General features: G+C 39.1%; 1 protein-coding gene across 32 annotated transcripts in view; it reads left to right on the top strand.

The window, feature by feature from the left end:
• Positions 1 to 26,133, top strand: part of ABI1 (abl interactor 1) — a gene marked incomplete at its 5' end in the record, with an annotated part of 109,450 nt that overhangs the window by 44,757 nt on the left and 38,560 nt on the right. For 25 of the 32 annotated variants that reach the window (XM_079699249.1, XM_079699242.1, XM_079699232.1 and 22 more), the window contains one exon: positions 9,538 to 9,705. The exons of 6 other annotated variants lie outside the window; for them this stretch is intronic. In XM_079699249.1, the coding sequence (XP_079555375.1) occupies positions 9,538 to 9,705 (168 nt within the window). Of the gene's footprint in view, positions 1 to 9,477; positions 9,706 to 26,133 lie in introns of all 32 variants that reach the window. One more of the 32 variants, XM_079699247.1, reaches the window with a different exon arrangement.

Raw genomic sequence — 26,133 nt, 5'->3', positions numbered from 1 at the left:
AGTTTGAATTCTGACTTAATGCATTTTCCTTGTTGGTAAATACCTAGATCACTTTTATTGACTGCATGGCATTCTAATACATGAATATTTTAACCACCAGTCGTTGGCCATTTAGATTGTTTCTAGGTTGGTTTTTTTTTTTTTTCTGTCATAAACAAAGGTGTGGACATTCTTGAGCATACAGTTTCTTTGCACTTGGCCTTTTATTTCTTTTGGGTAATTCCTAGAAGTGAAGAATATATGCATTTTAAAGAACCGTGATACATATTGTCTAATTGCACCCTCCAGCAGAATGTTAAAGTGCTTGCCCAGGCAACACTCTTGATCATCATGGCTCTTTCAGTTTAATTCCTTTTAAGAAGAAATAAGATTATATGAGAAGATAATTAGTTAACATGGAAGGAGTTGATGGAAGGAACCCAGTGTCTTGGACTCCTGTGGAATATATTCTGTCAACAATACACTGACATTATTTAACTTAATTAACTTACTGACATACATTGACATTATTTAACTTATTTAATACATTTAACTTATTTTGTGTTTAAATGTAGTTGCTCTTTCTAAAACTGGGTTTTTACAGGTTTTCATTAAGCCTGTTTTTTATAAATATAATTCCTTTACCATCCTGTAGTATGGTACAGGATGGTAAAGGAATGAGTCTGGGATAAGTGTCATTGACTGAGGCTATAATTAGGGTAAAACCTAAAATTTCAGAACGTAATTATTTAGTTATTGGAAATGCCCTGGAGTTATAAATTGACTTGTGAAGGTTTAAAAACATAATCTACGTTAGAGTTGAATTTGGAATGTTATTTAATAAGTATACCAGCTGATGGGCTTCCCTGGTGGCACAGTGGTTAAAAATCCACCTGCCAATGCAGGGGACATGAGTTCGAGCTCTGGACCAGGAAGATCCCACATGCCGTGGAGCAATGAAGCCCGTGCGCCACAACTACTGAGCGTGCGTTCTAGAGCTCACGAGCCACAACTACTGAAGCCCGTGCGCCTAGAGCCCGTGCTCGGCAACAGGAGAAGCCACCGCAATGAGAAGCCCACGCACCGCAACGAAGAGTAGCCCCCGCTCGCCGCAACTAGAGAAAGCCCGTGCACAGCAATGAAGACCCAGTGTAGCCAAAAATAAATGAATAAATAAATTTATTTTAAAAGTATATATATGAGTATACCAGCTGTTGATTGTTCTGTGTTAGCTCTTCAATTAAAGAAGAGCGTGTGCAGCAACTCCCATTCCTGTACCTCAAAACTGTGTGACACAACAGGCAGCAGGGATTTCCCCTGGATTTTGCTGGAATGAAAGGACTGTTAGGCAGTTAGCAGTTACTTTAAGTGGGAGGTGGTGGGGAGGAGCTGTGCTGGAGCTTACAGTGACTAAGTTTCAACCTGAATTGTTATGCAAAAAATTTATTCTTCTTGCTGGATATTTCCTGTAACTTGGTAGGGTTTCTTTTTATTTCCTTTTTACTTTTATTGGAATAGGTATTGTGTTGGAGAAAAATTAGATCCTTTCAATGTTAGCTAGGTATTGAGTGTATGCATACATACCCTAATCCCCATGGCTCCAACCAGGATTTGGCCTGTGTGCTCTTTTTTCCTGAATCCTCACATCCCTCTCCACGAAGTGATTATGGATTCCTCCTGGAAAGTTTCTCAAGTCTCAAACTAACCAAATACTTAGGTGGCCTTCAGCAAAGTAGATATTTTGTTTTGTGTATATAAAACTCCTCCTGTTACAGGTATTAAAAGTTGACATTTTAAATCCTTCTCATTAACATTAACATACTTCTTAAAAAAAAAGAGTTCTTAAACTTTATAGAGTGTATTTTAGCAGTTCTAAGAAACTTTCTCCTCACCCCCGCATTTTAACATTTCTGTAACTGGGGTGCATTTTACAATTAATGTTGTCCTTAAAAAGCTATCAGCCAAGCAACAGTTGTTATTGTTCCCAGTTGTCTTTGTATGAATTTGGATGGTTTTGCTGTTGGTATAACTGTATTATTGCAGCCTGTCAACAAACCATTTAAGGACCATTTGAGGAAAGAAAAGAGTCAAACCATTTAAGGACCATTTGAAGAAAGAAAAGAGCCTTGGGTTTTCTCTTTAAAAAATTTTTTTTGATACCTCCTGGTAAGATTAAGATAGCACCAGCATCAGAGTTTACAGAATTAGTGTCAGGAGCTTGGAGCAAAGTCCCGGGAATAAAGGTGGAACCTTATTTTAAAAGATGTATCACATGTAGTAGGAAGTTTACAGCATCTTCTATATATTATTCCAGCCTCTCTGTTTAATCTGAATCTGATCATGAGGAAACAATCAGACAAATCCAGGTTGTAGGACTTCCTATAAGACAGCTGGCCTGGAATTTTAAAATAATGTCTATGTTTTGAAAGAAAAAAAAAGGTCAGGGTTGGGAGGAAGGGATATTCTAGTTTTAAGGAAACTGAATAGACATGACTGTCAAGAGCTGTGCACAAGGTTTGGTTACATCTTGAATCATACAGAACAAAAGATGTAAAGGGTTTGTTTTGGAAGTTGGAAAAATTTGAAAATGAGCTCTATAGCTGGTATTACTCTATGATTAAGAGTGACATACAAAGTTCACCACCTAAATCCCAAAGAACATTTTCTGTAAGTATAAAATAAAATTTCTTCATAAGAAAGCATTCTGACATAATTGAGTTGGTAGGGTTTTTCTGAGTGATACATAAAAATGGTGCCTCTGACATATCTGTTTTGTTGGAGTCATTGAAATATGGTGTTTTTTGGTAGATGTGGGTTATTTTTTAATGAATTATCATGAAATATCTTCCATTTTTTCATTGGAAAAACCTTATTTAAATATTTGAAATATTCTGTGGGAAAAATACTGACTTTGGAAAAGTTTCTGGCAAGTTTGGATTAGAGTTAAGTTAGAAGTTGTTAAACCGATACAGTGTGGTGACATTTCTACAAAGAGTGGGAGGAAAGGTAAAGACAGAAGCAAGATGGTCAAAACTTTTTTTTTCAATGCACAAGAGACCCGTGTTTTGTTACCTAAGCAGGGTTATTAAACCACTTGCAGTTAGGACACAGAGAAATTATTGTTCCTCAAAGAAAACAAACTATTTTCACATCCTCTTGTCAGACTTTAAAGAAGGGTTCAAGGTGAGTAAGAAAGAGAACATTTTAATTTGTCATACTATTTTTCTGAAATGTTATTAGGCTAGTACTGTAGGATATGTGCTAGGTATAGGCTGTTTTCCCTGTAGGACATCTTTCAATAGTCGGGCCCTGCATTAGAAATGATGCTCTTAAAGTTAGTTTATAGGTTAGTGTTTGTTTGGAACTTAATTATACAGCTAAAATGTTACAGAGAAGAGTTGGGAGAAAGTGATTAGTTTTATTAGACTTGTAAAATAAATAAATACTTTTTTTTCTTTTGGCTGCACCGCATGTCTTGCGGGATCTTAGTTCCTCAACCAGGGATCAAACCTGTGCCCTCTGCAGTGATAGCACAGAGTCCTAACCACTGGACCTCCAGGAAATTCCCAATAAACAAGTACCTTTAATAAATCAACAGTAGTAGTGTTTGAGGAATACAGATTTAAGGTGGAGCTAGAGCAAAATGACAGTATTGATGTTTTGGTATTTATTTCATATGATATAAATGATATCATGATATCATATCATATCATATGATATCATATTTCATATGATATAAAAATATCTATAAGCAAATAAGCCCGTGTGCCACAACTACTGAGCCTGCACTCTAGAGCCCGCGAGCCACAACTACTGAGCCCGTGTGCCACACTACTGAGGCCCACATGCATAGAACCCGTGCTCCACAACAAGAGAAGCCACTGCAATGAGAAACTGTGCACTGCAACGAAGAGTAGCCCCTGCTCGCCACAACCATAGAAAAGCCTGCACGCAGCAATGAAGACCCAACACAGCCAAAAATAAAATAAATAAATTTATATTAAAAAAAAGAAAAATAGTTCCTTAAAAAAAATCTATATTAAAATGGGTATTTTAAGATATTTTCTAAGAAGGGTCCTAACTTCATTTAAAAATCAGTGAAACTTAATTTTTAATATATTTTAGATATAAAACTTTGCAAACATTATAAAACCAAGTGAAATGTGAATTTTTAAAACTAAATATGACATTTATTGAAGTTGAAGGACAGATACATGGGGTTATCATATTACTCTTTCTACATATATATAAGACTCTATGCTAACCAGGGGAACAGTAGGAGATATTTGTAATTCACTGTGCATGTTTTCCATTGAATTCCTACAACTACGAAGTAATGCCATCTCTTGTTTGGTTATTTAGAGGAAGTTGGGATTTGAACTTGCTTTTCACATTGATGCCCTGATTAAGATCAGGGTCTTAATATTAGAGGAATTAAAATGAGAGTAGGCAACAAACAGTTACTGCCATAATCATGAAGCTATTGAAAATTGTTTTTTAAAAAAGAATAGGAAGAGAAAAATAGCACATGGGAAAATGCTCATGGTATATATTTTTTTCTTTCTTTTTTTGCGATACACGGGCCTCTCACTGTTGTGGCCTCTCCCGTTGCGGAGTACAGTCTCCGCGGCCATGGCTCACGGGCCCAGCTGCTCCGTGGCATGCGGGATCCTCCCGGACCGGGGCACGAACTCATGTCCCCTGCATCGGCAGGCAGACTCTCAACCACTGCGCCACCAGGGAAGCCCCATGGTATATTTTTAAATGGAAAAAGGTTATGTAGCTACAGAGTTATGGTAAGTTTTACATTCTTGTATACATACATGTACTTGAGAGACTTGAAGAAAATACACTATTAACTGTTAACAAGGTCAATTTGAATGATAGGACCATGGTACATTAACTTTTAAATTTATCTCTCTCTCTCTTTGTTAAAAAAGCAGGCAAAAATGAAACCATATAGTATTTTTTTCACTTAGAATGCATTACTTTTTAAAATTTTTAATTAATTAATTTTATTTTTGGCTCCGTTGGGTCTTTGTTGCTGCACGTGGGCTTTCTCTAGTTCTGGTGAGTGCAGGCTTCTCACTGCGGTGGCTTCTCTTGTTGTGGAGCATGGGCTCTAGGCACGTGGGCTTTAGTAGTTGTGGCTCACGGGCTTAGTTGCTCCGCGGCATGTGGGATCTTCCTGGACTAGGGCTCGAACACGTCCCCTGAATTGGCAGGCAGATTCTTAACCACTGTGCCACCAGGGAAGCCCTGCATTACTTTCTAAGCATACTCATGATGAGGATGTTCTCTCTGTCTCTTTTGGGATTTAAGTAATTACTTGTAATAGAGGTAGAAAGGTTTTTCTTGTGGTCGTATGGGAAGGTTGAGAACGTGGGAGAGGAAGTGTGGTTAAAGATAAATGTATAGGTATGAGAGAGATTGCTTATAACTCGTAATTTCCACTTTAGGGAGTGAAAAACAAGAGATTATTTTGCCTGTGTAGTCACCTTGAGGGGCAAGAAAAGGACTTAATAGGAGTAGTTTTACTTGAAAAGTTTCTTTTCTCTAGCTAAGCTTGGGATCCACAGGTGGATAAATGAGGGAGAGCTAGTTTTATATATGGGCTCTTCAGAAAATTCAGTTATCTAAGGAATTTCCTGTTTAGTTCTTGGCTACATTGTTTATTTTGAGTTTAACTCTTTTAAATAATTAACTTCCTTTAAAGATGAATACGTTTATTTCCATTTTAAGCAAACTTCGTAAGTGGCATAAAACAGGGATGGCAAATGGGTTACGTATCGTGTCAACTCCTAGAGTGATTAGTTAAAAGTATTTAGACTTTTGTAGGAAGACTGCTATGATTGATTAACAGTGTCTGTTTTAGCTCCTTGGAGAAGTGCTATTTTTCTTCTGGTTTATAATCCATTTTGTGTGATCCTTTGGAACATACTAAGGCTGCTTGGTAGTTAATACAGTAAAAGCACCAAAGAAGGGCTTCCCTGGTGGCACAGTGGTTGAGAGTCTGCCTGCCAATGCAGGGGATGCGGGTTCATGCCCCTGTCTGGGAAGATCCCACATGCTGCGGAGCAGCTGGGCCCATGAGCCATGGCCGCTGAGCCTGCGCGTCTGGAGCCTGTGCTCCGCAACGGGAGAGGCCACAACAGTGAGAGGCCCGCGTACCGCAAACAAACAAACAAAAAAGCACGAGGGAGACCAACTATTGGATACTAAACTTACAAACCTGAAATAAGTGACAACAGTAATTCTTGTGCGGATTTAACTTTTAAATCCGTGGTCTATAGAGAAAATTAACTGTGACTAGAACTGCACTGTCTCCAGTAAGGCCACAATCTACATATGGCTCTTGAGCACTTTAAAATGTGGCTAGTTTGGGAAAATGAATTTTAAATTTTTATTTGATTTTAATTATTTTAAATTTAAATTTAAAATAGAAGCAGTGTAAAATGGTTTCTGTTAAATACAGCTTTATTTTTTTGGTAGGGCTACATTTTTTTTTTTTTTTTTTTTTGCGGTACGCAGGCCTCTCACTGTTGTGGCCTCTCCCATTGCGGAGCACAGGCTCCGGACGCGCAGCCTCAGCGGCCATGGCTCACGGGCCCAGCCCCTTCACGGCATGTGGGATCTTCCCGGACTGGGGCACGAACCCGTGTCCCCTGCATTGGCAGGCGGACTCTCAACCACTGCACCACCAGGGAAGCCCTGTAGGGCTACATTTTACTTTAACCATTGCATCGGAAGACGCATGGGAAGTTTTTACGTCTAGGCCTGGAAGTAGCACCCGTATCTGCTATCATTCCATTGACAATACTTAGTTAACACATCCATCACTTCATGTATATCTTTTTTTTTTTTTTTTTTTTGCTGAGAACATGTAAGTTCTACCTTTTTAGCAGATTTCAATTATGCAGTACAGTGTTAACTACAGTCACCATGTTTTACATTTAGGCCTTTTTGTTGGACAGAACTAGGATATTGATACATAATATGTGATAAAATCAAAATTAGGTTCAAATGAATGCTTTCACTTTAAATCCAGGACGATAGTTTTTTAAGTTCATTCTTCTTACATCAGAATTTCTTTTGAATTATGCCAAACATCTCAGGTCTCAATGACTTAAACATAAGTAATGACTTGCTTTGTCCCACACTACACAAACAATAGTCTCAGGATAATAATTCCACAACGGCCATCAGCAACAAAGTGATTGAAAACAGCTTTAGTATTTTTTTTTGTTTTCCTCTTTCAGTTGTTTTCGTCCTAAGGATAAGCCCCATTAAGAATGTACAATCAGGGGCTTCCCTGGTGGTGCAGTGGTTGAGAGTCTGCCTGCTGACGCAGGGGACGTGGGTTCGTGCCCCAGTCCGGGAGGATCCCACATGCCGCGGAGCGGCTGGGCCCGTGAGCCATGGCCGCTGAGCCTGTGCTCCTCAATGGGAGAAGCCACAACAGTGAGAGGCCTGCATACCACCAAAAAAAAAAAAAAGAATGTACAATCAAATTTCTGTGCTTTGAAGCCACTTTTAGGATATTTTCTTTCTGGTTAAGCCACTAATTGGATGCACAGGCTCATTTGATTAATTTTACATTTAATTTTGGGAAATTCCTTTTTAAAATTTAATTTTGTTATAATTGTGTGAATTATTTACATAGTTCCAAAAACAAATCTAAAAACAAGGTATGTTTAAAGAATCGTATCCATGTTCTTGCCAACCTATTTACTCCTGACCCCATATGTAATTATTTTTTAAAGATGTTATGTTTTATCCTTTTCTCTTAAAAAATAAAAACATATATTTATGTATCTTTCCCCATTTCTTTTTTTTTTTTTTTTTTTGCAGTACGTGGGCCTCTCACTGTTGTGGCCTCTCCTGCAGGCTCAGCGGTCATGCCTCATGGGCCTAGCCGCTCCACGGCATGTGGGATCCTCCCGGACTGGGGCACGATCCCGTGTCCCCTGCATCCGCAGGCGGACTCTCAACCACTGCGCCACCAGGGAATCCCTCCCCATTTCTTTTTTTGTTTGTTTGTTTGTTTGTTTGTTTTTGCGGTACGCGGGCCTCTCACTGTTGTGGCCTCTCCCGTTGCGGAGCACAGGCTGCGGACGCGCAGGCTCAGCGGCCATGGCTCACGGGCCCAGGCACTCTGCGGCATGTGGGATCTTCCCGGACCGGGGCACGAACCCGTGTCCCGTGCATCGGCAGGCGGACTCTCAACCACTGCGCCACCAGGGAAGCCCTCCCCATTTCTTAAGTAGTAGCATTCAATAAACATTTTTATTTTCTATCTTGTTTTTTTTTTTTTTTTTTTTAACCTTAGCAATATTCTGGAGATCGAGTGTAGTGGTAATAACGACATCCCTCAACGTTCCTTCTTAGAGCTGTATAGTACTCTGCTGTTTGGAGCTCCCATAGTTTACTCAACCAGTCCCCCATCGCTGGTTATATCAGTTGTTTCTAGTCTTTTCTATTGCAAATAGTGCTGTAATGAATAATTATGTAATATTTTTGCCAGTGATTATTTGAGATAGATTCCTAAAAGTGAAATTACTGGGACAGAAAATAAGGCCATGTGTAATTTTGCTGGCTATCACCAGCAGTGTATCAGAGAGTCTTTCCCACAACTTTGCAGAGTACCTTGTCCCATTTTTGGATTTTTGCTGGATGGATAGGTGAGAAATAGTATCTCATATTAGTTTGCATCTGCATTTCTTGTCTATGATGAGCGATGTTGAATGTTTTTAAAAATGGTTGAGAGTGGTTGCATTGCTTCTTTTTTTTTTTTTTTTTTTGAACTGTTAGATCTCTATTCCATTGTTTCTATTTATTCTTGGCCTTTTACTTTTTAGATTACATATTAATTGTGATACAAGTTGCTGGCCACCCTGTTCCCCGCCCCCCAGGGTTTATCACTTGTCTTTGAATTTTGCTCTGAACTTTGTCTCTGAACATTTCTTACTGTCTGACTCTGAGTTGTGTACTAGAGTTTGGGAAGAATGGATGGGTAAAGGTTGGGGTCATAAGATTTACAGTAGTTTTGGTGGACATGAGAAACTTGGTTGTAATGGTTAATGGGGGGTTTGGATTTCTGATGGTGATTAATGTAAACGGGAATGTAAGGTAGAATGGATTTAGTCCATATCATTGGACTAGTAGATGTGAGTTTTTTGTTAAATTAACATTTGTTAAGTAGAGCCCCAGGGTGTCATGGATGGTGAGCTCAAGGTTCAACAAAAGACTAGAAGGGAAAGTGAAATAGAGACATTACTCACAGGTCCTGGAGGAGATACACAGCATGCCTTGAGGGGACACACGGGGAGGTCAGTGCAGGGTGCAGGCAGAGAGTGAGCAGTAGGACCTGAGGCACATGCCTTTATTAGGGTCCGAGGGTAGAGTGCTTTGTGGTTCATCAGACTGGTCCGATAAATTTTTTGATTCAGTTGGGCTTTTCTATTAAAAAATATAAATTATAACTCTGCCTTTCTATAGAACAGATGTTTAATGAATGTTAACCTAAATAAATATTGGTTGTTTTTGTTCTTATTTCAGGCTACAGACAAGAGAAAAGCTTTAGAAGAGACCAAAGCCTACACGACCCAATCCCTAGCTAGTGTTGCTTATCAAATAAATGCATTGGCTAACAATGTACTCCAACTGCTGGACATCCAAGCCTCTCAGCTTCGGAGAATGGAGTCTTCCATCAATCATATCTCACAGGTAACAGCTTGTAAAAAGCTTTAAATTCACATTTAATTAACTGGCAGTATAGTATCAATAGGTAGCCTAGAAATATGGAGTCCTTACTCATCTTACTGACTGACTAGTCATTACCACTTTCAGCTTTAGCTTTGGGTTCAGTAAGCCTACTCTTCTTTTTTTTTTTTAAGTTTTTTTGTGTGTTTGGTAAAATATACATACCAGTGGTTATTGGTCTGTGGTTTTCGGTGTTAGTGTAGTGCTGGTCTTACAAAATATGTTGGACAGTATTCCCTCCTCTTCAGTTTTGTGAAAGAGTGTGTGTAGAATTGATTTTCATCCATTGCATTGATTTTCATTCTGGTCTTATTTCTCTTTTTTTCCTCATCCATTTACCCTAAATGCTACCTTTACTATGTATGTTTTTTATTGTAGTTGGGAAGTTTTTGAAAGGCAGCAGATTGTATTGTTATTCAATTTTTAAAATTCTAGAACCTAGCACTAAACCTGCCATATGCTTAGCATTCAGTAAGTGTTTGTTAAAATTTCTGTTTAGGAGGGGTTGGTTTGTATACTATCCAGTACAATCATGGAAATATTTAATAAACATTTGAATAGAGAAAAAAGTCCTGTGGGCATGTAGTTTGGGTGGCGCTGAAGGAGTGACATTTAAGTTGGGGTTTGAAGGGAGCCTGTGCATTTATCATATTGACATGGAATGCAAATGCATTCCAGTCTGAGGCAATGGCGTTAGACAAAGACATGATGGCTTGTTCAGGGTGACTAGGATGTAGGTTTTATTTGGAATGAGGAATGTACCTGGAGGTTAGTTTGGAAAAATAAATCTGAAGTTCTAAATTGTAGTTCATTTCTCTTTGATTTGGTTTCATTGATAAAGCTGAATTACAGCTTGTGTCTCATTAGGGGAGTAGGTGTATGCTTTTGTTGCTTCTCAGCTTCTCTTACCTGCTTGGTGGGAAATATATAGCTCCTGAATCAGAGCAGCATGTTTAGCAGAAAAAGAGAGTATCAGTCTTCCCTAACCGTCATCAGATGGCAGACTGATGTGATTAAGCCTTGAAGCAAGGGAAAGAGGATCCTTTGGAAACCTGAGACTCTGTTCTTTACTTTTAAGGCAGACAGCAGGCTATCCTGCCTCTGTTCAGTAATATTTTTGGAGAAATGAATCACCCAAGCCCATATCCTGCCTCAGATAGTCTCTTTGCGGTGTTGAGGAAGCAACCTCCAAACCCCTACCTGTTGATCACAAAGTTTGGGCTAAACCATATTTTAGTTCTGTCCTAATCAATAGTAATAACTGGGGACTGGTCTCATCTCACTTAGAATAAGGGCTACGTTTTTCAAAAAGGGACTTTGGGGGCTTCCCTGGTGGTGCAGTGGTTGGGAGTCCGCCTGCCGATGCAGGGGATGCGGGTTCGTGCCCCGGACCGGGAGGATCCCGCGTGCCGCGGAGCGGCTGGGCCCGTGGGCCATGGCCGCTGAACCTGCGCGTCCGGAGCCTGTGCTCCTCAACGGGAGAGGCCACAGCAGTGAGAGGCCCGCGTACCGCAAAAAAAAAAAAAGGGACTTTGGAACCCTCCTTCTTCTGTTTTTTTGTTTTTGTTTTTGTTTGCGGTACGCCGGCCTCTCACTGCTGTGGCCTCTCCCGCCGCGGAGCACAGGCTCTGGACGCTCAGGCCCAGCGGCCATGGCCCACGGGCCCAGCCGCTCCGCGGCACGCGGGATCCTTCCGGTCCGGGGCACGAACCCGCGTCCCCTGCATCGGCAGGCGGACTCTCAACCACTGAGCCACCAGGGAAGCCCTTCTGTTTAGATTATAAGCGGTTAGTTTGGGAGTTTCTTTCCAGATCTTCTGACCTTTTGGTTGTCTGTAAGCCATTCACCAGGCTATAGCCTGAACCTCCTAATCAGTTGCTGGGTCTTTACAGTTGCCTAATCTTTTTTCAAAGCCTGGAAATGGTTTTTCACTTGCTGTGGTTTAAACGTCAGATACCTTAGCGTGGCATAAAAGGCCCTTTGGTCTGGTCTCTTCCAACTCTCATCACATTCCTGCCACGCTCAACTTCTTGAAGTGTTCCAAACACAGCATGCAATTTTGTGCTTCTTTGCTTTTCCGTAATCTGTCTTAGTTGGAATTAACTTTGTTCATCTCTGTTCTGCTTAACATAAGCACCAGATGAAGCCTTCACTGATTAGCTCAGGGTAGGGTTACTGACGCAGTCTGTGCTCTGCCCTCTTACTTGCTCCTCCTTGTATCAGTGACCTGAGGTATCGATACATGTCTGTCTCCCCTTCCTCTCTCTTTGAAGGTAAAGACCATCCTGTGTAAGTACCACACCCCGACCGATTGTGCCCCAGGAGCTCCTCATCTCTGTATCCTCAGTACGTAGTTAACCAGAGCTTAAGAGGTGGTTTGAAAAGTATTTTTTGAATGAGAGAGTGTGGTACGGTCTGCTTTGAAGTCATAAAGATCTGGGTTTGAATCCTAGTTCTGCCAGCATGTGATTTGATCAGATAACCTACTTTTTTGAGTTTAGTTTTCTCATATGCAAAATTGGGACTATAGAGCTGACCTTAGAGATGAAATAAAGAATTGCATATAAAGCATTTAGCCTAACACCTGGATATAAAACGTTGGCATTATTAGTCATCATAGCTAATCATCCCCTCTTTCTCTTATATTCAGCCTCTCTTGAATTCCCCCTCCAATCAACATTAAGTATTTTCCCCCTATCTTAAAAAAAGCATTCCTTACCATGCATTTTGAGATATTACCTTTTCTCTCTTGACAGTTCACAGCCTAAGTTCTTGAATCTGTCATCTTGTGGCATCTTCTTCCTTGAAACATATATATGCCTCAGTCCATTGTGGTTTGATTTTTGTCTCCTTCTACTCCATGGATGTTGCTTTTGCAAAAAGGAGCAGTGATATCTTTCTTTTAAATCTAGAAATATTTTTTGCCACCTCTTCCTTGTTGCTTTTATTTGTGGCACGTGACAAATTTGTGATTATGTTTGTTTACTTATTTAATGCCTGTTCCTTCTCTTAGAGGTAAGTTTAATGATGACAGAAACCTCATCTGTTTGGTTCATCACTGTGTCCCTAGTGTCTCCCTTAGGGTCTGGCAAGGAGCAGATCCTTGAATCTTTAAATTATCCATGTGGAACTTCAGAAAATCTGTAGTCCTTTATGAATAAGCATCACTGTTTTTTTTTTAAATTAATTAATTAAAATATTTATTTATTAACATTAGCTTTTTAAATTTATTTATTTTATTTTATTTGTTTTATTTTTGGCTGTGTTGGGTCTTCGTTGCTGCGTGCGGGCTTTCTCTAGTTGTGTCGAGCCCCCGGGGCTGCCCTTTGTTGCGGTGTGTGGGCTTCTCATTGCGGTGGCCTCTCTTGTTGTGGAGCACGGGCTCTAGGCGCGTGAGCTTCTGTACTTGTGGCACACAGGCTCAGTAGTTGTGGCTTGCGGGCTCTAGAGTGCAGGCTCAGTAGTTGTGGCGCACGGGCTTAGTTGCTCCGCAGCATGTGGGATCTTCTGAGACCAGGGCTCAAACCCGTGTCCCCTGCATTGGCGGGCGGATTCTTAATCACTGTGCCACCAGGGAAGCCCAATATTTATTTATTTATTTGGCTACACAGGATCTTAGTTGCAGCACTTGAGATCTTCATTGCCGGGATCTTTGTTGTGGCATGCAAGATCTAGTTCCTTGACCAGGGATCGAACCCCGGCCCCCTGCATTGGGAGCGCAGAGTCTTAGCCACTAGACCACCAGGGACGTCCCTCACTGTTGTTTTTAGAAAGTTCTCCATTTCAAAGGAAAATGAATGTACCCTAGTGTAAATTTTCAGTTATCAATGATTTGGTTCAGAATCTTAAACATAGTACTTAATGTGGTCACTGAAAATATTTTTGCCCACCTGTTCCCTGAGAAAGTCCAAGTGTGGAGAATTAAAAAAAGGCTGAAGTGGATTAGAACCTGTAATTTCATAGTGTCAGTGTTTGCAGTCTTCTCCATACTCACACTTTGCCTTGCAGTTCTTGTGAAACAACCAGGCAGGAGCTGGTCAACAAATAAGAGCGAGAATTGACCATTACCATTAAAAAGAAAATCTCTGTGCCTACTACTTTTATTAAAAACCCACACCCACCTCTATCAGATGATATTTCAATCCTTAAACTTTGCCTTCAGGACAAAGGCTGGATTGTTGGTGTGGTATTGATGCAAGCATGATCTTGTCTTCCCTTGCCTTTCTAGTAGCTTCATTCCTTCCCTTCCTTCACACTCTGTGCTTCAAACCTCCTCATCAGAGTTCTAGCAGTGTGCCGCTGTAGTGGCTAGTCCCTCTGCTTGAAATGTCTGTCTCCCCGATTTCCTCTGCCTGGCTAACTCCTGCTCATTGTTAAGGCTTCAGCTTAATTGTCCTGGTCTCATGGAAACCTTTTCCTTGGTTCCAGAAGGCTAGGTTTGATCTTTCCTTGTACTTCTGTGCCTACTCCTTCATGACACATAGCTTATGTTTGGTCTTCCTGATCTGTTCTCTCCCCGCTGGTCTTTACCCTGGGAGGTTTACTGTATGGATTATGTCAGTGGGCGTCTGTGACTTCCGGCTTCAGATAGGGTGCAGCCTGTGTGGACATGGGCAGGTCGGAAGCAGTGAGGAAGGTAAGCTCAGAATATTTATTTCCCTGGTTTCTTCCTGGTGGACTGGCTGTGTCCCAAGACAAGTCATTGTTCCCCTCAATAAAGCCCTTCCTGGTGGCCTTGTCTGTGTGACTTTCTCTTCCTCGTTCTGGTAATCTCTCCTGCCCTTGTCCTTTTAGATTTAGGGGTGCCGTTGCTGCTGCTAACACTAGTTCCTGTACCTTCCTTTCTGTTCCCATATCCCTCACCATTCCTTTGTATTTAGTCCCTCTTTGTTATAAATGCTCTTTGAATTTTTCTAATTGGAATAGTTCATCAGTTTCTGATTGGAAATCTGGCTAATACAGCCCACCATGTGTTATTTCTTTTTTTTTTTTTTTTTTTTTTTTTGCGGTATGCGGGCCTCTCACTGTTGTGGCCTCTCCCATTGCGGAGCACAGGCTCCAGATGCGCAGGCTCAGCAGCCATGGCTCACGGGCCCAGCCGGTCCGCGGCATGTGAGATCTTCCCGGACCGGGGCACGAACCCGTGTCCCCTGCATCGGCAGGCGGACTCTCAACCACTGTGCCACCAGGGAAGCCCCACCATGTGTTATTTCTGATACTGCCCCCTCTCTTTCCTCCTGTTTTTGCCTTTGCCCTCACTTAGGGAAGCAGGAAGCTCAGCTGGTGAAGTTCTAAAGCACCCTCTTTTCCACTTTAGACAGGACAGTGCTACTTTTGTTTATATTACATAATGAGATTCTGTGTAAGAGTTGATTTGAAATTAGGATGAACAACAGAAAGATTTGAAAATCAGTGACTGCCAGAAAAAAAAATCTTAAAATCTTTTTAACAACATTTAAGTTTCTTTAAGAGGCCTGGCACCTGCCTTTATATTTAGCCTTATCCCTTACTACTAACCCACCTCGGACCTTTAAATTCCAGGGATAAGAAATCTCTCTGCCTGTCAGTGTCCTGGCTAGTATTGTTACAGACATGTTTCACCTGGCTAACTCCCACTCATCCTTGAGGTCTTACCCTAAATTTTATTAAAGGATGGTTTTCCCCAGTTCCCCTTTCTGGCTGCCTCCCACCTGCACACATCTTATTAGAATTCTGTCAATTATTTTTATAGCATCCTATACTTCCCTTTCATAGAATTTATTATTAGAATTACATCGTTAATTTGTCCTATTCACTGTCTGCCTTCCATAGGGTTCACTGTCACCTTTGCTGTATTTCTGGTGCCTACCATGCATACGTCTATTTATTCAGCAAATAAAAGGGAAGGATATTATAGTGGAAGGTCTCAGAATCTCTTTAGAGGAGCTCAATGCAGAGACTTCAGGGCCATTAGAATTTGTAACAGTTTTGAATGGGGGCATCCCCTTTTAATTTCAGTTGATGGAAAAAAAAGTCATTGTATCCTTATTTTAGAGAAACCTTATTTGGTTGTGTTCCTCCACAGATTAATGGAACATTGATTGCTAAATACCTCTGAATCATTGAATTTGAAAAAAAAAAAGCCTTGCTCTCATTTTTATCACTGAGTAGTAAAGGTGACTTAAAATATTTTTTTGAAGGAGGAGGAGGGACAATTTTAAACTCACAGAAAAATTGCACGTACAGGACAAAGAACTTTTTTGTTTTGGACTGTTTGAGAATAACCTGCTGCTGTGATGCCCCATCACTCCTGAATCCTTCAGTGTGTATTTTCTAGACGTAAGTACATGCTACTGCATAGCCATAAAACAGTCATCAAAATCAGGTTAATTACCATCTAATCCACACATTCCACTTGTCTGCCAATTTGTTCAATAGCTTTATGGGACAAAGACCCAGTTCAGAAGCATTTAGTTATCATGTCTCCTCAGCCTTCTTCAAACTGCACCAGTTCCTCAGTCTACCCTTGACTTCTTGACTTCACCTGACCTTGATACTTTTGAAAATTATAGGCCAGTCAGTTTGTAGAATGTCAATATGAATGTTTGTTTCTTCATGATTAGATTCATGTGATAAATTAAAGATAACTTTTTGGAGGCAATAGCTTCCTATTTAAAAACTACTTTCATTGTCTTAATTTTTTAAAGAAACTTTTTTTTTTTACTTCTAAGCCTTTTTCTAAGTGTTTCTAGCATTAGGGCTTGTAAATCCATAATAATATATAAAGATAGAGGAAATCTGTAAAGAATCTGGCATGTACATCAAGGCATAACATCCCTAAAAATATTTTGTTAGAGATCCAACAAAATTTGCTGTCATAGGAATTTTTATTTCAACTAATCAGGAATAATTTATTTTGCTATATTTGTCATTACGATCATTTCAGATCTAAAAAATTTTCAGATTTAAAAATCCTTTGGTTCTGAATTGCAAGTGTTACTTGAGAACTTCTAAGTTATAAATAAGTATATCTAATGATGGCAGAACTTATTTCTAAAATAACCAACCATCTTCGTTAAAAACAAATTGTATACATTTTAGCTCTGAAATAATTTGAAAATCCAAATGAAGGCAGTCAGAATCACTGTTCTAAGCCTATTTTTAGTTATTTTTCCTTTGAGCTGGTTTCCTTTCTAGCCACCTGCAGTTTTATGTGCAGTCCCACGTGTTCATTTTTTCTAAAACTGTTCCCCCACCAAGCTTGGCATGAAAGTAGCTTCTCTAATGTTTTTGGTTTGTTCTTTTGAAGAGCAAAGTATAAATTATAAAACCTCCATTGATAAATTCATGTAAAAATTTTTTTTTTTTTTTTTTTTTTTTTTTGCGGTATGCGGGCCTCTCACTGTTGTGGCCTCTCCCGTTGCGGAGCACAGGCTCTGGACGCGCAGGCTCAGCGGCCATGGCTCACGGGCCCAGCCGCTCCGCGGCATGTGGGATCTTCCCGGATCGGGGCACGAACCCATGTCCCCTGCATCGGCAGGCGGACTCTCAACCACTGCGCCACCAGGGAAGCCCCATGTAAAAATATTTTTGATGAAAGACAGCATTACTATGGAATAAAGGATTCTCCGGCTCTAGGGTTTTTTAAATTACAGTTTATTTTGTCTTGATATCATTATACTACATATTTATATATCGAATTTATCTTTTCCATTCTTTAAAAAAATTTTTTTAACCTTTTATTGAAGTATAACACACGTAGAAAATGCACAAAATGTAAACCTACATTTTAAATGAATTATCACAAAGGAAAAACCTGTGTTTTCATCAAGACCTACAACATAGCCAATCATCCTTGTGTTCTTCCCACCTGCCACCCACCCCTCCTTCCCAAAGGTAATCACTGTCCTGACCTCTGGTAATGTAATTTAGTTGTTGTTTTTTTTTTTAACATCTTTATTGGAGTATAATTGCTTCACTTTATTGGAGTATAATTGCTTTACTATATTGGAGTATAATTGTTGTGTTAGTTTCTGCTGTATAACAAAGTGAACTTTTCCATTCTTTTTACTTTCAACTTTTTCCTGTTAAGATTTGTCTCTTTTAAGAATAACTGGATTAAAAAAAATACAGTGTGAGAGTTCCTTCGTGCACTAATGGTTAGGATTCCAGGCTTTTGTTGCCATGGCCTGGGTTCAATCCCTGGTTCGGGAACTGAGATGCTGCAAGCCCCCCAGAAAAATACAGTGTGCTATTTCTTTTAACTGGGGCATTTATTGCATTTACACTTAATGTAGTTATTGATATATTTGGATTCAGATGAACCACCATTATTCTGTACTTTTTATTCATGTCATCTATTGTTACTTTTTCTTTTTCTTTTCTTTTCTTCTCTTTTCCCTCCTTCCCTCCCTCCCTCCCTCCCTTCCTTCCTTCCTTCCTCTGGATTAACATTCTCTTTTGGATTAACATTCTTTGGCGGCCTTATTGTGTATGTGTGCATGTATATGTATGTGCATATGTGATGTGTGTATGCTGCCTCCTGCTTATGGTGAATTATTTCCTTATGTGTTTTATGAATTTTGATTTTGAGCTCATCTTAAGATCTCATCTTTGAGATCTCTCTGCAGGCTAAGGGTAATACATTGATAAGATAAATTGATTATTCCTAGACAGTTCTGTTCTGCCAAGTGTTTTAGGGATACTATCAATCCAGGACTATTTAGAGTTTTGTAACTGAAAACTTCATGGAACATGTTATACTATCTTGGATAACTGCCCCCCTTCCTCTCCAGTGTGTGTGTGTGTGTGTGTGTATGTATTAGTGTCCTAGAGGTGTTATAACAATTACCTGAAACTTAATGTCTTAACACAACTTTGTTATCTTATAGTTCTGAAGCTTAGAAATATGAAATGGGTTTCACTGGGGCCAAAATTGAGATGTGGGCAGGATTTTTCTTTCTGGACATTCTATGGGAGAAGCTGTTCTCTTGCCTTATTTTAGCTTCCAGAGGCTTCCTGCACTTCTTAGCTGGTGGCCTCTTCCTCCATCTTCAAGCCAGAAATGGCCAGTTGAGTCTTTTTCACATGGCATCACTCTGATCAGCACTAACTGTCCTGCCTCCCTCTTTGCCTTTTAGTTAAAGACCCTTGTGATTACATGAGCCCACATCAGTAATCCTGATAATCTTCTTTTCTCAAGACCCTTAACTTAATCACATTTGCAAAGTTCCTTTTGCCATGTCAGTTCTATCTTCCCACCTTCAGCAAGCCAAGGCCTTATATTTAGTTCCCATTTGGCATAAAAGTCTAAGCCCATTTGTTAGTGGCCAGCAAGCCCCTGTAGAATAGCTTCTTTCATATTTTCTGCTCTTTTAGTCCTCCTTTCTCCTTCTCCCTGGATTTTCTTTGCTCTATTTAATATTGGACTAAATTTTAAAAAGATGCTGTCATAGTCTATCAAGCATGTTTAGGCAGTTTGTAAGTGGGAGACTTTTCAGGTTATCTAATCTGTCATATTGCCTCGGTTGGTATTCCTTATATTAACAAGGTATTCCTGAGTTTTAATAAGATATAAGGTCTTATTTCTCTTACTTTTATTTTCCTATTATCTTTTAACTTAAAATGCTTTAAATTTAGCCTCAAAAGAAAACAAAACAAAAACCAACCCCCAAAGCCTCAGTGAATCTCATCTTTGAACAAGCTTGTCATTTAACTGTGATTAAAAGTCAGTTTCTCTGTTTAAGTACTCTGTTTTACTCTTATCAACAAACGGTGTCTTTTTTCTTTAATCTGACCCAGCCTGTCCTGGATTACTCTGGTTCTGCTGCTCAACCAGACCAAGAATCTTTCCCACAACATCCTGTTTCCCTTTTTGACTGTCTGGTCAGGTGGTTCTCTTTCAATACAATTTTTATTTTCTATTTTTCTGTCTCATTTGCGCTAAAGGCATATAGATATTTTTCTCTGCCCAGGTGTTAGCATTGGGCTTCACTTCACAATTCCCTCTGTCCGTCTGATAATATGTGAGTGTGTCCAAGCCAGTCAGATACTACCTAAGGGATTATAGTGAAAAGCTAAGTTCTGTATCGCCCCTTTCTTTACCCAGTCTTGCTTTCTAGAGCACTTTTATAGTAAGTACTGTGTATTAGGCTTTTTACACACATGAACACCTATGAATTAATTCTCACAACAATCCCATCTCACAGATGAAGAAACTGATATACAAAGAAGTTATATTACTCGTTCAGGATCATACAGCTATTAAATGGCATTATTTGAACTAGGAAGTCTCATTTTAGAATCTGCTTGTTATCACTGTGCTGTACTGCCCTTAGTTTTAGACTGAAAATTATTTTCCTTTGAAAGGCAATATAGTCCATTTCTTCTGGCTTCCAGTATTGTCATTGAGATGTCTGATATGTCTCTGATTCTAGATCCTTTGTATGTAACTTGTCTTTTTCTCTCTGGAAACCTTTGGAATATTTATTCTCTTTAGCTGTGGTGTTTTGAAATTTCACAGGGAAATAACTTGGTATTGGTCTTTTTTTTTTTTTTTTTTTTTTGCGGTACGCGGACCTCGCACTGCTGTGGCCTCTCCCATTGCGGAGCACAGGCTCTGGACGCACAGTCTCAGCGGTCATGACTCACGGGCCCAGCCGCTCCGCGGCATGTGGGATCCTCCCAGACCGGGGCACGAACCCATGTCCCTCGCATCGGCGGGCGGACTCTCAACCACTGCGCCACCAGGGTAGCCCGGTATTGGTCTTTTGAAAGAACATTATGCTGGCACTTGGGGGATATGCTACTATATTTTGGGGGGGCGGGTCTAGTGTTATTTCTTCGATAATTTCTTTTCCCGTGTATTCTCTGTTCTTTTTTTTCTAGATGTTCTATTCAGATATTAGACCTTCTGAATTAATATTTTAGTACTGTTTTCCTTTCTAGTTTCTACATCTTTGGGAGACTTTCTCAACTATAAATTCCAGTGTATCATATATTTATATTGTTAAGTTTTACTATTTTTAATTTTTAAGAATTTTCTTGGGCTTCCCTGGTGGCGCAGTGGTTGAGAGTCCGCCTGACGATGCAGGGGACATGGGTTCGTGCCCCGGTCCGGGAAGATCCCACATGCCGTGGAGCGGCTGGGCCCGTGAGCCATGGCCACTGAGCCTGTGCGTCCAGAGCCTGTGCTCCTCAAGGGGAGAGGCCACAACAGTGAGAGGCCCGCGTACCCCAGGAAAAAAAAAAAAAAAAAAAAAAAAAGAATTTTCTTGCTCTTTTTCACAAGTTGGATTCTTATTTATTAATGAATTACCTTTTACTCTTCATATAATATATAAACATATATGACATATGAATATATATATTTCATATAATATAAATCCTTTTTAAAAAGATTCCTCTAGTCTCTGTAAATTTTTTTTTTTCATGTTCCTTTTTTCTGTTTTGTTTTGTTTTGTTTTAGGTCCTCCCCCACCCCCCATGCAATGTTATATCAAATAATCTGGTGATCCTAGTCTGCTTCTATTTAACAGTGAGGAACTGAAATGCTTAAGTAGAAACTATAAATATGTGACAGAGACTGTCAGTTGTGGGGGTTGGGCTTTGGGCAGGGCCCCACCCAAGTCTTCAGTATTTAGAAGTCTTTTCTTGTGCTGTTCTGTTTCTGCAGTGAAGAGTTTTTCTAATTTCTTTCATGAGAGCTGTGTTTATGAGGAAAAGCTGGCATTTGAGAACATGGTGAGTGGAAGGACGGCGAACTCAACAGTTCAGTATACAGACACTCAATTCTCCAGCTTTTAGCTCTGTTCCTCACTTTTAAAAGAAGAGCAGTTGTATTGAGATAGAATTCACATACCATACAATTTACCAGCTTAAAGTGTACAATTCAGTGGCTTTTGTTATAGTCACAGAGTTACACATCCATCACCACAGCAATTTTAGAATATTGTCATTACCCCAAAAAAGAAACCCCCTATCCTTCTTAGCTCTCACTCCCCAATCCCTGCATCCTCTCTCCACCTAGCCCTAAGCAACTAACGATTTACTTGTTATCCCTGTAGATTTGCCTATTCTGGGTATTTCATATAAATGGAATCATGTAGTAAGTGGTCCTTTGCAGTGGTTTCTTTCACTTAGCATGATGTTGTCAAAGCTTATCCATATTGTGGCATGTGTCAGTGCTTATTCCTTTTTATTGCCAAATAATATTCTATTTTATGGATATATCAGATTTATCCATTTATTAGTTAATGGATATTTGGACTGTTTCTACTTTTTGGCTATTATGGATAATGCTTCTATGAACATTTGTGTACAAGTTTCTGTGTGGACATATGTTTTCAGTTATATTGGTTATATACCTATGAGTGGAATTGCTGGATCCTCTGGTAACGCTGTGTTTAACCCTTCAAGAGACTGCTAACTGTTATCCAAAGTGGCTGCACCATTTTACATTGCCACTGGCAGTGTATCAAGGTTTTAGTTTTCTCCACATCCTCACAATCTCTGTTTTATCTATTTTTTTAAAATAGCCATCCTAGTGGATGTCCAGGGGTATCTATCTCATTGTGGTTTTGAGTCTGTTCCTCACTTTTGTAGTCTAAAGAAACTGTTGCTTCCAAATTCTTAGCCTCTCAAGGGTTATTTTTTTCTTTTAGAATAAATTGCCTTGCTGTCTATGGGTGTTTTGGGTTTTAGCTTCTTCTGTTGTTCTGTTCAGTTAGTTACCTTGCTTCCATTTGCTTTCTGAGATCCAGTGATTTATTGGAAGTTCTTGGCCACTGATTTTCCTCCTCTTATTTCCCTTTATCATTTTGGGGAGGAAAAAATATATATATATTCAATTTTATATATATATATAAATATAAAATAATGTAATCAATCCTCTAAATTTAATCTCTAAATTTCATCTACCAACTTGTATCTTTAAATATTCTTTCTGTATAAATATCCCCAAATGTTGTCCTTTCTTGTAAGAAGAATTACAGGACCAAAAATACTCCTGTGATGAATATGAAAGAAATGAGGCTCAGAGAGGTTATTATTAAGTACAATCCAAATCCTTTTAAAGTGTTGGATTTGACTCTTCTGATAATACTGATTTACACTCCTTGTTATATGTCTAATATAGCTGGAACATCTTAAATGAATTAAGTAACAATTTTTAGTTTCTAAGATTGCTCATAAGAATTGTATTTATTTTTTATTTTTTATTTTTATTTTTTTTGCGATACGCGGGCCTCTCACTGTTGTGGCCTCTCCCGTTGCGGAGCACAGGCTCCAGACGCGCAGGCTCAGCGGCCATGGCTCACAGGCCCAGCCGCTCCGCAGCATGTGGGATCTTCCCGGACCGGGCACGAACCCATGTCCCCTGCATCGCCAGGCGGACTCTCAACCACTGCGCCACCAGGGAAGCCCAAGAATTGTATTTATTATTGGCTATAAGCTTTAACAGGTTTAACATCATCTGGTAAACTCAGAGTTAAACACTTGAATATGGATTTGGGAACATAGAATAATAATAATAATAATAATAATAATAAATAATAAATAAAGCTAACATTTATTTAGTTCTTTCCATGCCAGACACTGTTGAAAATCCTTTATACATGTTACCTCATTTAATCCTCATATTAACTGTGTGAGGTTGATAAAATTCTTTGTTTTTAAACCTCATTTGTCTGGTAAGAAAACTGAGGCCATAGAGTAGTTTAGTAATTTGCTCAAGGCTACACAGCTAGTAAATGGTAGAGTCTACTTGTAAATCTGTGCAGTGTGCTTCCTGAGTCTATGCTATTGAAGTCATTAGATAATAATGCCTGACATTTCTACAGAATTTTAAATATATTATCTTTTTGAGAGGGGAGGGACACTCATGAGATATTAAAACAAATGTTAATTCTTGGGTAAGGAGTTGGGGAATTAGTACAAGTTTATGAGTGACATGTAGAAGATGAACTGTGATCTAATGTTCTCTTAAAAGCTCATATTTACTTTAGATCCTGGTTTGGATCAAAAATGATTATCACTAAATTAAGCACAAAAAATTGTTTTTTGATGTGGACACATAATTGCCATGTAGAGTGTTGTATAGTGTGCATTATATTTCTTAAGCAGGAGGGGAGGAGACAGAAAAGTGTCCTTGTGTTGTACTAAAGTTGGGTGTAGGCCAATGTGTTAGTGACAGATCCAGTTTTTCCCAGGATAAAATGTTTCAGAATAATTCTGATCTGGGTGTTTTATATTATGTTCTTCCACCAGAGTCTTATTTTGCAGCTCATCTTTTCTAAATAGGTCTGTTTTATAGTGTGTATATATAGGTCATTCTGAATCAAGTTAACTTCGCAGTTGATTGGGACCTTGTTTCAAGCTTATTGAACAAAGCTCTGTAACACAGAATTTTGGGCATAGGGCCATTTCCAGAGTCTGGTCCAAATAAGCAGTAACAGACAAAGATTGTCTCTTTCTTAGCTGAAGGCTTTCTGTGTGTGGCTGGTCTCAGGACTCTTTTACACTTTTTCTACCCCTTTCATACTCCTCTCCTTTTTCTATTCAGGGCAAAAGTGTTTTGGTTTTCATTCTGTAGTTACTCATTCAGCGAGCATTTATTGTGCTTTTACTTACATACAAGGTTCTTTGCTTGAAACCTATAATGACCTCGCTGTATTGGCACTGTCATTTGTGGGGCTAGTAGGCCTTCGGATATGATATTGAAGAAAATATGTGAAATATTTAGTAATTTTGCTATGTCGTACTTCTTTCCCGCCTGTCTTTTGATAATTAAAAAGGATTGTTTTCTGAAGGATGTTTAAAAGGAGCATATGCTTTCTTTACACACCGCCCCCCCCAACTTCCCAAAGTGGTAAGGGAGAGTATAATTAAAACAACATATTTCCATACAATAATTTTAAGTAATCATGTCTTAAAAGGCAATTTAAAAATCTTGTCTACTTGTGAAATTTATCTTTTTATTTCAACACTCATTTTGGAAAACACTGTTTTTCTTTTAAATAGAATCACTTTTGGAATATTGTAACTGTTCTTTCCTTCGAACCTTTGCTTTCTACACAATTTATTTTACCTATTCCTGTTCAATTCTCATTCTGCTCATACTATGAAGGGTCCGCTTGGCCCTTTAAAAAGAACTTGTCAAGTTTGGTTTCCTAATTTCTTTAGTCTTTCTTTAATAACTCTTAATATGAGTAGAGTTCAACTTATTTTTATTCATTCTATTTAAAATTTTCTCCAATCTCTAGGCAGGTGTTGTATTTTCACGCCTCTTTGCCTTTGCTTATACTGTTCCTTTTGCTTGGAATTCCCCCCCCACCCCGTCTACTTTCTTCTCTTTGGCCTGCCAGATATGGCTGGCTAAAGTGAGGTTTCTTTTATGGAGTCTTCTGATAATGCTCCAGGAATAGTAGTCATTTTTTTCTCTGTGCTCTATTTGTGCTTTTTGTGCAATTTAAAGACTTAAAAAAATTATACTAAATAACATTCAAAAGAATAAATGTAATGTAACATAAATTTTATAATAGCATAAACATCTGTGACTCTACCACCAAAGTTAACTAGAAAATGGTCAATTCTGTTTTTTCTACCTTTGTGCTTCAATCTATACTCCCAAGGGGCATTATTATCATTATTTCCTTGCCCTTTTAAAGTTTATCACAAATTATATGTATCCTTAAATAGTTACTGTTTAATTTTGTTTGGGTTTGGGTTTAATAAAAATAGATTCAGGCTGTATGTAGTCAAAACCAAAGCCCAGTATAGCTTGCTTTTTTAATTCAGTGTTATGTTTCTACTATTTATCTGTATTTCATATATTTCATTCATAGTAGTTCATTCTCATTAATGTAATATTTCAAGTATAAATTTGCCACTTATTTGCATTTACATTTAATGAATCTGGAGTTGGTTTTTTCCCTCTAGCGTGAGGTAGGGATCCATTTTCTGTGTTTCTATCTGGCAAACTAGTTGCCCTATTTAAATAATGCTTTCTTTTCTCCTGTGCAATCATTGTAAGGTAACAAGTTTCCTTATGATCATGAGTTTGTTTCTGAGTTGTATCTTCTGTTGAATTGGTCCATTTATTTAACCCTACTTAAGAACCCTACTGTTTTATTTACTTTGGCTTTATAATAAATGTCAGCAGGCAAGCCCCCACCTCCCCCTTTCTTTCTTTTTTTTTTTTTAAACCATGTCTTGGTCATTCTTTCCCCCTTGCCCTTCCGTATGTATTTTGAAACCATGAGAAACCCCGTTAGGGTTTTTATTGAGAGGCTCGAAGCTGAAGATCAGTTTGGGAAGATTTGGCATCAATACTACATTGGATGGGAGTGGAGGAGTGAGACGTGTATCTGGTTGTGAGTAGGTGCGGTGTGTTGTACTTGGCTTTGAAGGCCACAC

The sequence above is a fragment of the Hyperoodon ampullatus genome (genome assembly GCF_949752795.1).
Source record: "Hyperoodon ampullatus genome assembly, chromosome: 3".
In the NCBI taxonomy this organism is placed as follows: Eukaryota; Metazoa; Chordata; class Mammalia; order Artiodactyla; family Ziphiidae; genus Hyperoodon; species Hyperoodon ampullatus.
This window is presented reverse-complemented; position numbering and strand designations above follow the sequence as displayed.